Source organism: Borostomias antarcticus (assembly GCF_949987555.1).
Source record: "Borostomias antarcticus genome assembly, chromosome: 13".
Lineage (NCBI taxonomy): Eukaryota > Metazoa > Chordata > Actinopteri > Stomiiformes > Stomiidae > Borostomias > Borostomias antarcticus.
This window is the reverse complement of record NC_140246.1, coordinates 608,150-618,149: the sequence shown is the minus strand read 5'-3', so window position 1 is coordinate 618,149 and position 10,000 is coordinate 608,150. Positions and strand designations below refer to the sequence as shown.

Genomic DNA, 10,000 nt, shown 5'->3' with positions numbered 1-10,000 from the left:
GTAGAGATGTTAACTCTTTCAGTTCTTAACTAGTTCAGTCAGTAGAGATGTTAACTCTTTCAGTTCTTAACTAGTTCAGTCAGTAGAGATGTTAACTCTTTCAGTTCTTAACTAGTTCAGTCAGTAGAGATGTTAACTCAGTTCTTAACTAGTTCAGTCAGTAGAGATGTTAACTCTGTTCTTAACTAGTTCAGTCAGTAGAGATGTTAACTCTGTTCTTAACTAGTTCAGTCAGTAGAGATGTTAACTTGTTTAGTCAGTAGAGATGTTAACTCGTTTAGTCAGTAGAGATGTTAACTCTTTCAGTTCTTAACTAGTTCAGTCAGTAGAGATGTTATCTCTTTCAGTTCTTAACTAGTTCAGTCAGTAGAGATGTTAACTAGTTCAGTCAGTAGAGATGTTAACTCTTTCAGTTCTTAACTAGTTCAGTCAGTAGAGATGTTAACTCTTTCAGTTCTTAACTAGTTCAGTCAGTAGAGATGTTAACTCAGTTCTTAACTAGTTCAGTCAGTAGAGATGTTAACTCTTTCAGTTCTTAACTAGTTCAGTCAGTAGAGATGTTAACCCTTTCTGTTCTTAACTAGTTCAGTCAGAGATGTTGACCCCTGCTGTTCTCTTTGTCTCTAACCAGCCGACTCCTCCAAGAAGTCGGAGGCCAACCCGCTCACAGAGATCCTCAAGTGTCCCACCAAAGTGGTGCTGCTACGGGTGAGTGTGTGTGTGTGTGTGTGTGTGTGTGTGTGTGTGTGTGTGTGTGTGTGTGTGCGCGCGCGCATATCTGACGTGTGTGTGTGTGTGCGTATGCGTATCTGACGTGTGTGTGTGTGCGTATCTGACGTGTGTGTGTGTGTGTGTGCGTATCTGACCTGTGTGTGTGCGTATGCGTATCTGACGTGTGTGTGTGTGTGTGTGCGTATCTGACGTGTGTGTGTGTGCGTATCTGACGTGTGTGTGTGTGTGTGTGTGTGTGCGTATCTGACGTGTGTGTGTGTGTGTGTGTGTGGGTGTGTGTGTGCGTATCTGACGTGTGTGTGTGTGTGTGTGTGTGTGTGTGTGTGTGTTTGGCAGAACATGGTGGGCCGAGGAGAGGTGGATGAAGACCTGGAGGGAGAGACCAAGGAGGAGTGTGAGAAATACGGCAAGGTCACCAAGTGTGTCATCTTTGAGGTGAGGGTGACGCTGGGCTGGCCGGGTGTGGCCCTCGGGTGTGGCCCTCGGGTGTGGCCCTCGGGTGTGGCCCTCGTGTGTGGCCCTGGACTCCTGTTGCGTCGTCGTGACGCAGTGTTTCACACATCTGTGCTGTTCTGTTTCCCTCAGATTGCGCAGGTGATGGAAGAAGAAGCAGTCAGGATATTTCTCGAGTTTGAAAGGGTTGAGTCAGCCATCAAAGGTCAGTACTGCTGAGTGTGTGTGTGTGTGTGTGTGTTTGTGTGCATACTGTATGTGTGTTTGCGTGTGCGTTCATTTGCAAGAATATACTATTCACTGATGCAGTAGTAACATAGTAGTTTAACCTTTGAACCCTGGTGGTCCCCAGTCTCAGCAGCCTCTAGAGGACTTGGACGCCCAGCGTGCGTGCGTGCGTGTGTGTGTGTGTGTGTGTGTGTGTGTGTGTGTGTGTGTGTGTCTGTCCGCGTGTGCGTGTGTGTGCGCGTGTGTGTGCGCGTGTGTGTGTGTGTCTGTCCGCGTGTGCGTGCGCGTGTGTGCGTGTGCGTGTGCGTGTGTGTGTGTGTGTGTGTCTGTCCGCGTGTGCGTGTGTGTGCGCGTGTGTGTGCGCGTGTGTGTGTGTGTGTCTGTCCGCGTGTGCGTGCGCGTGTGTGCGTGTGCGTGTGCGTGTGCGTGTGCGTGTGCGTGTGTGTGTGTGTGTGTGTGTCCCAGTCTAAATGGGCTGTCCCAGTTCAGGAAGCAGCTGGGAGCTTCTCCCCCAGGTGTTGCATCACCCTGCAGCCCTCCTCTCCACGCTTACATCACTTCTCTAAAGGGGACATGGACCGCACACACACACACACACACACACACACACACACACCCCACTCACGTCATCTGATGGGTTTTCGATAAGGCGAACTCTCACATAAGCATCTCAGAATGAACACTGTCTGTCCTTCTTCAGTCCCTCAAAGAAAGGCACTAGCTGTGTGTGTGTCTGTGTGTGTGTGTGTGTTGTTTATTTGATCCTACTGTTTTGGTTTTTGTCATCATTACTACAAATTCCAGAGTGGTGATGGTGGATATCAGTTTAGAGAATTTGGTCTGTCAACACTTCAGATATCAACAACATGGCTTTGGATGACAGTGAGCTTGTTGACCCTCTCTCTCTCTCTCTCTCTGTCTCTCTCTCTCTCTCTCTCTCTGTTTCTCTCTCTGTATCTCTCTCTTTCTCTCTGTTTCTCTCTCTCTGTCTCTCTCTCTCTCTATATCTCTGTATCTCTGTCTCTCTGTCTCTCTGTCTCTATCTCTCTCTCTCTCTCTCTGTATCTCTCTCTGTATCTCTCTCTGTCTATCTCTCTCTCTCCCTCTCTCTCCCCCCTCACTCCCACCTTTCCTGTCAGTCTACACTGTCCTATATAATAATAATAAAGCGGAAATGCCCTCAAAAGATAATCTTTAAACAGCACACCAGTGTGAGCCGGGTCTGATGGACTCACCAGTGTGAGCCGGGTCTGATGGACTCACCAGTGTGAGCCGGGTCTGATGGACTCACCAGTGTGAGCCGGGTCTGATGGTGTCTCGTCCTCTCTTCTTCTCCCCAGCCGTGGTGGACCTGAACGGACGCTACTTCGGGGGCCGTGTGGTCAAGGCCTGCTTCTACAACCTGGACAAGTTCAGGGCTCTGGACCTGGGGGAGCAGGTGTGACAGGCCCCGCCCCCGACCCCTGACCCCCGGCGCCGTGACTTCTCCGCCCTCGGCGTTGGCGAAAACGGACTCTGCTGTTCTGTACACACGATACGGGCCCTGGACACACACACACACACACGCCACTAGTATTTCTCTGTGTATATAGCCTTTTATACTAGACTGTCATGCAGCAGTACAACATGTCTGTGTGTAGTGAAGACTCCCAGTAGTTTTTGTTATTGTTTGCATCAAGGTAAAGTCACCATCATCAGAACAGCCCCGGATATAACCAACAGTTACCCCGACCGACACCCCCGAAAGTCTGTCTTACAATGATTATCTAATGATATCTTGAATTCTGGAAATAAATGTTTTATTTTAAATGGAAGTCTGTCTCCTGTTGTCATGAATGACATGAGTTCTTCTCACCACCACGTCTTCTAGGGCAGTGCATAGTTTGATGTAACAGAGCCCCTTTCCGTCGCTGGGCTCTCTCCTTCCTAACTTAGCCCAGGATGGTGAGGGGGTACTGGGACGGTGACGTGGGAACCTGCTCCGCTCTTATGCAAGGAGAGAAGGGAGACCCAGGAGAGGAGCTAGATTAGAAAGGACTGGTCTCCTTGGATGTGTTTCATATGATTCACGTTGGAGCAGTGAGAAGGGTTTGCTCAGAAGGAGGGAGGGAGGGAGAGAGAGAGAGGGAGGGAGAGAGAGACTGCCACTCAAGCAGGTGGGAGAAAGCATGAGAAGAGGAGAGTGAAAAAAAGGAGAAAGGGGACATAGAGAGGGGGGTGTTTGTATTGGGCAGTGGTGTGAGACCAGGGTAGTGTGTTGGAGTCAGTTTAGGGCTGGGTTGAGGTGTGTGTGTGTGTGTGTGTGTGTGTGTGTGTGTCATGAGTCTAGCCTAAATACCAGAGTGTGCAGGCACCCAGTCTGGGTCACGAATTAGTGGACGGGCCTCCATAGAAAGCTCAGCTGGTCTTGGAACGGGCGTGTTGACCTGGATCAGAACCGAGACACTTCAGAGAGGATTCTCGGCAACAGAGATGTGGATTCTTCACTTTGATTTCATACTGTTTTGGCTCAGTAGGAGACCTGGTAATTTTTAAGCAAGATCTTAAAGCATACCTTTTTAATATTGTAATTGTAATTTAATTTGTATTCTGTTTTCATTTTTATAAATTCTATTTCATATTATCTTTGAATTATTTTCTAAAAAAAACAAAACAGTTCTCACTGTGTTTACATGTCTTTTATCCATCTCTTTTTATGTAATGCACAATGTGCTACATTGATTTGTATGAATGGTGCTATAGAAATAAAATGACATTGACATGAAAAATATCTATATCAATGGAGAATGTGTGTGCGTGCTTAGGGCTGAAGAAATCCCGGAGTGTTCCTCTAAGCGTCCTGTAGTCACGTCTGGCACGCAGCCGGTATTTAGAAACGCGTTTTTTTGGTCCTAATTTTTTTAATCCGGAAATGTAACGCAACAGTATGCTGACTAAATCAATGAGTACAGTTGACACATTTTCCGTTCTACCCCGTTGCGATGGGACTAGGCCTCTGTGTGACCTTTGCTTTTGCAATAGTTTAGGATAAATTACATTTTTAAAGATGAATATCCAGGCTATATTTGCTTGTTTTATACAACATTTTCTCAGTCTCTCTGTTTTTAAGCTAAGTTATGTCTGGCGTGGTGATTGATAGGGTTATATTGCCAGGTCAATGAGGAATGCATATTGCTATGCAATGCAATACGGATCGTAGGCCTATAGCCTACAGCATATTAGACCTACCAGATCTTTTTTGTATATTGTATTTGTCAATAAAGTTATTTAAAAATATATATATATAAAATATACAGTATATTTAGACCTATCTATCCGCCACCAGGTGGAGATGAGAGCCTGATCAGCTGAGTCTGGAACCGGGGCTTTCCGGCTCTGCCATTGGATGATAAGGTCCCGCACGCCTCTGTGGAACAGCCACGCGTCATCGCCACCGGTCACGTTGTTTCCTGCCGGTTTAAATAGAGGATCCGGGACGCGACCCGGTGGGTTATGTGCGGCAGCACTGCAAGCTGGAGACAAATAGAATAGAGAATAGAATAGAGAATAGAGAATAGAATAGGAGGACAACGCGTAAGACATTTTACACATCCAAGACGCAACGTTTCCAGTATCCTAATTGTTCTAGCTGACCCTTGACGGCATCCGTGGCTTTAATTGGATCGGATACACGAGTAAAACCCAAGTTCTGTTCGTCTTCACATCACCCGGGAGGAATGCCGAAGGAGCTGACCCAGAACCGGATCCAGAAGATCTGGGTTCCGTCTAAGGATGGCAAGCCGGCGGTCCCGAGGAGAGGTACGGTTCTGTTCTCTCTGAAAGGCAACTGCTCATTACATTTCTCTTCAATCTCAATCCTAATCCGGCGGTTTTGTGTTCAGAACACAGAGAGGATTACAATTTAAATTAAATTATTAAATCTATCCTGCTGTAGTCATGTCATGAGCAGGTGTCCGTTGTCGTTACCGTTTCATACAATCTCTTGCCCGTTGCCGTCTGAAACGGAACAGCGCGTGAATGCCTCTCCATCCCTTGTTCCTCTCTCTCTCTCTGTATCTCTCTCTGTCTCTCTCTCTCTGTTTCTCTCTCTGTCTCTCTCTCTCTCTCTCTCTGTCTCTCTCTCTCTGTTTCTCTCTCTGTATCTCTCTCTCTCTCTCTCTCTCTCTCTCTCTGTTTCTCTCTCTGTCTCTCTCTCTCTCTGTTTCTCTCTCTGTCTCTCTCTCTCTCTGTTTCTCTCTCTGTATCTCTCTCTTTCTCACGTGGATGCCTCTCCATCCCTTGCGCGTGGCGCGCGGAGGCCCGTTCAACATGCCCAAGTAGAAGCGCGAGCTACGTGACTGAGGCTGTGGTCTCCATAGCAACCAGTGAATAGGGTACCCCCCTCGTGGGTCGGTCGGTCGGTCGGTACAGGAGCTCCACTCGGCGGTGGAAGGAACCGGCGTGGGGAGGGGAGGGTGGAGGGGAGGGTGGAGGAGGGTGGAGGGGAGGGGAGGGTGGAGGAGGGTGGAGGAGGGTGGAGGGGAGGGTGGAGGGGGGAGGGTTGATTCGACAAGCCGGTGTGTGCCCGGAGAGCGCGAGCATCCCGGTGGTGCTGGGTTTTCTAAATGAGCCGAGTCGTCAGAGCGCCGGTGCCGCTTATTCGTGTAGCCTACGCAACGACAATATCCATCAGCTCTCTCTGAAGATGATGGAGGAATCCTGGTCCCCTTTATACCTGGCATTAAAATGTGCCTCGTATCCAGATTGTATTCTAGATCTGATTTAACCTGACTACGTTTACACCTGGTATGCTATTAACATCTGTCCCCAGTGTCCAAATTGAGATCGGATCGCTTTATCCAACCTCACATCGGTTTAACATTGCTTTGTATGTGGATTGAAAACACATTTGCGTTTACGATGTGGTCACATCACAATGCGTCCCATATCCGGAGGTGATTTGGCCGAGCGGATCTCAGTCCGTCTTCAGATTTGGCCGGTCGCATCCCAATCCGTCCTCTATGCGTTTTGGGGGCATTTACACCTGTACTTAATTGTCGTTTAGCACTTTCCCATTGACTATAGTGCATGATGACTACGGGTAGTTTGTGGGGAAAACCCACCATTGTGGAAAGTATTATTATTATTATTATTAGCTCGAAACACATCCTCTGTTTGGAACCTCCCTAACCCCCCCTGAACAAAACACTTCTCATTTCCCGGCATTGTCAGTGTGCATGCCTATCGAGACCCTCGCGTTCAGGAAGTAGAACTGCTTTTCAAATCTTTACTTTAGGCGAATACCAGTCAGTCAAAGGGGGCATGTTACTCATTTTACATTACCACAGTACCTCAAGATTCAGGGTATCAATGCGCTTTATTTGTCATGTGTACATAATAATTAAAGATGGTAGCGTACAATGAATGTGGTCTTCCAGAGCGCAGGCCTGTTCAGACATGTGGAATGAAGGCTAGGCTCGAGTTAGCATCAGCGCAGGATGAGCCCGTGGTCAAGGCTAGCCGCTACGCTAGCCCGTGGTCAAGGCTAGCCGCTACGCTAGCCCGTGGTCAAGGCTAGCCGCTACGCTAGCCCCCTGGAGAACCAGCCGGTCTCTGTCCCCAGTGACCACCGTTTAGCCTCTAATTGGATGAGCTGCTCTTGACACTGATTGGATGATGGAGGGAGGGTTGGATGGATGGATGGATGGAGGGATGGAGGGAGGGAGGGATGGATAGATGGAGAGAGGAGATTTGCAGAGGGAGAGGTGGCACGCAAATGACTGAAAGGAGCAAGTGTGGGATGAGAGAGGAGGAGGAGGAGGAGATGATGAAGGGAGGACACAGAGGATGGCATGGAGGAGGAGGAGGAGGAGGGAACGCAGTGAGCAGGAGAGGGAGGATGTGGTGCCCTTGCCTGTAGGCGAGTTTAGGCCTAATAGCTTGATCTTATTTATCTATTAATCAAGTAAAGGGGGATTAGACTAGGGCTTGGCAGAGAGAGAGAAAGACAGAGAGAAGCATGCATGGATGAATGAATGACATCTGTGTGGCCTTTCTGTCACTGAATAGAGTGGCGTTCCCAGTAATCGGTCCGGCGCGTATGAACGCACGTTTGCACACACAGCGGCTCTCAAACCCCGGCCCGTCGCATGTCCAGAGTCCCTCTGTCTGAGCTCAGTCACATATCTCCCATGAGTCACCCTGTCCATGCAAAGCCAGGCTCTCTTACTGTACACAGAGAGAGAGAAGAAGAAGCAGAATCGGACCGTTTTTGATTATATCTCTTCATGAGGCAGTGGCGCTCGCAAGTAATCCTCAGTATCATGCCTCGCTGACCTGCGTGCGTGCGTGCGTGTGTGTGTGCGTGTGTGTGTGTGTGCGTGCGTACAGAGATATGTACAGTGCACTAGCGCTGGGATGGGAGGTGGGCCACACAGGCAGGCAGCGATGCAGAAAAGTGAAAATGTCTGTGTTTGTCCACCATGGCACGCGCTGACTCAGCACACAGCTGGGCGTGGCTGCTGGGAAGAGGGGGGGGGGGGGTGCATTTCTCAGTGGGGCCCTGCTGACCTCAGTCTGGAGGCCCGGGTGGGGGTCTGGAGGGGCTCCAGCAGGGGGGAGACTGGGAGAGGCTGGGGGCTTTTTCTGCCTTGTTTCATGATTGGATGAGATCAAAGGGATGATATCCAGGTTCCTGGGGAGGACTCACAGGTGTATGTTAGTGCTCTATTCTGAATCTCTCTCTCTCTCTCTCTCTCTCTCTCTCTCCCTCTCCCTCTCCCCCTCTCTCTCTCCCTCACTCTCTCTCTCTCCCTCTCTCTCTCTCTCTCTCTCCCTCTCTCTCTCTCTCTCTCTCTCCCCTCTCTCTCTCTCTTTCCCTCTCTCTCTCCCTCTCTCTCTCTTTCCCTCTCTCTCTCCCTCTCTCTCTCCCTCTCTCTCTCCCTCCCTCTCTCTCTCTCCCTCTCTCTCTCTCTCTCTCTCTCCCTCTCTCTCTCTCTCTCTCTCTCTCTCCCTCTCTCTCTCTCTCAGGTGCGGGCCCCCACCTGGCTATCACCCCCACTGTTATAGTGATGGTGGGTCTACCGGCTCGGGGGAAGACCTACATCTCAAAGAAGCTCACTCGCTACCTCAACTGGATCGGCATGCCAACCAAAGGTAAACACACACACACACACACACGCAAACACATTATTAGACCACAAAAGCACAATACAATGTTTTTTGGGGACAAAATTTGAATGTAAACAGAACGGGTTGTTGACAAATGCAATGATGTTTCATTAGTTACCCTTAACCAAGATCATTATAGTTATCCACATCGTCATTTTTCCATCTACAGTACTTTGGGTTGTTGGGATTGTTTATCTGAGGTCTCATCCTACTGTTCTACCGCGCTCGCTGCTTGTTTTGGTTGGCAGTCACAGCATAAACCCTCCCAGAGCTTTGGGCGCGCGCTTCCAGAACATTCCGTTTACAGTTTGTACGTTTGCTTCTCCGCCGGCAGTCTTCAACGTGGGGGAGTATCGCAGAGAAGCCGTCAACTACTCCTCCTACGACTTCTTCAAGGCTGACAATGAGGGCGCTGTGAAGATCAGACAGTGAGTCACCCAGCCCCCCCCCCCCCTCCTCTACCCAGCATGCTCAGCTACTCATTTACACTCACTACTCCGGGTGTTGACACTCTGGATGTGAATATAACCAGGATGTGGTGTTTCTGTGTGCAGACAGTGTGCCTTAGCTGCTCTGAGAGATGTCCAGTCCTACCTGACCGAAGAGGGGGGGCAGGTGGCGGTGAGTACACATCCCAGCATGCACCTCTCCAGCACACCGGCCAATCACAGGCTCCTCCTGACACCGAGCATTGCCTCTGAAATGTTCAGGATTTCTCATAGCCAAAACACTTAAACATTACTTAAATAAATATATAGACCCTTCTCATTCCCCGTCCAGGTGTTTGACGCCACCAACACCACGCGCGACAGACGAGACATGATCCTGGACTTCAGCAAGGAGCACGGGTTCAAGGTCAGCGTTGCCCTCCTCCTCCTCCTCCTCCTCCTCCTCCTCCTCCTCCTCCTCCTGCCCCATTCTCAGTCTCAGACCCCTCTCTTTAACAGCTGTCACTTTACATTGAAATAGTTATTTATTTTCCTTTAAATGCTTCACTTATTACATGTTTGTTATTATTATTATTATTATTATTATTATTATTACGTACACTATGTATACTTCTTTTTCTGATGCTTCTGTATATAGTACTTTTTTCTTGTCACTGTTGCTGGAATCAATCAATCAATCAATCAATCAATCAAAGCTTTATTTGTATAGCCCATTTCATGCCCAGAGGCAACACAATGTGCTTTACAGAGAACAAGGGAGGTGGGCATACGACCCACTCTCTACATATTCCAGAGGGAAGCAAAAAAACAGTAATCACCCGGGGGCCAGATAAGTGAGCTGTAAAGGAACACCCAAATTCCGCCCCCAAGGGATTATTATCAGATCTGGTTACCGCCACTGCACACGCGCGGCGTCGTGATGCCAACTGGCGTGAGCCGAGGACACGGTGTCCTCGTGACTCAGGCGTCGTGCGGTGGAAAGGAATGAG

At 49.0% G+C, this 10,000-nt stretch overlaps 2 protein-coding genes across 3 annotated transcripts in view; both read left to right on the top strand.

Annotated features, from left to right (window-relative positions):
- Nucleotides 1-3,159, top strand: part of rbm17 (RNA binding motif protein 17) — a 12,791-nt gene extending 9,632 nt beyond the window's left edge. For both annotated transcript variants that reach the window (XM_084447917.1, XM_084447916.1), the window contains exons 10-13: nt 632-708; nt 1,069-1,167; nt 1,318-1,390; nt 2,754-3,159. In XM_084447917.1, the coding sequence (XP_084304043.1) occupies nt 632-708; nt 1,069-1,167; nt 1,318-1,390; nt 2,754-2,857 (353 nt within the window). In that variant the 3' untranslated portion in view covers nt 2,858-3,159. The remainder of the gene's footprint in view (nt 1-631; nt 709-1,068; nt 1,168-1,317; nt 1,391-2,753) is intronic.
- A 1,970-nt stretch (nt 3,160-5,129) lies between these two features.
- The window catches only part of pfkfb3 (6-phosphofructo-2-kinase/fructose-2,6-biphosphatase 3), a gene marked incomplete at both ends in the record, with an annotated part of 10,798 nt that continues 5,927 nt past the window's right edge, over nt 5,130-10,000 (top strand). The window contains 5 exons of the mRNA XM_084447651.1: nt 5,130-5,211; nt 8,422-8,547; nt 8,897-8,990; nt 9,117-9,183; nt 9,343-9,417. Of these exons, the coding sequence (XP_084303777.1) occupies nt 5,130-5,211; nt 8,422-8,547; nt 8,897-8,990; nt 9,117-9,183; nt 9,343-9,417 (444 nt within the window). The remainder of the gene's footprint in view (nt 5,212-8,421; nt 8,548-8,896; nt 8,991-9,116; nt 9,184-9,342; nt 9,418-10,000) is intronic.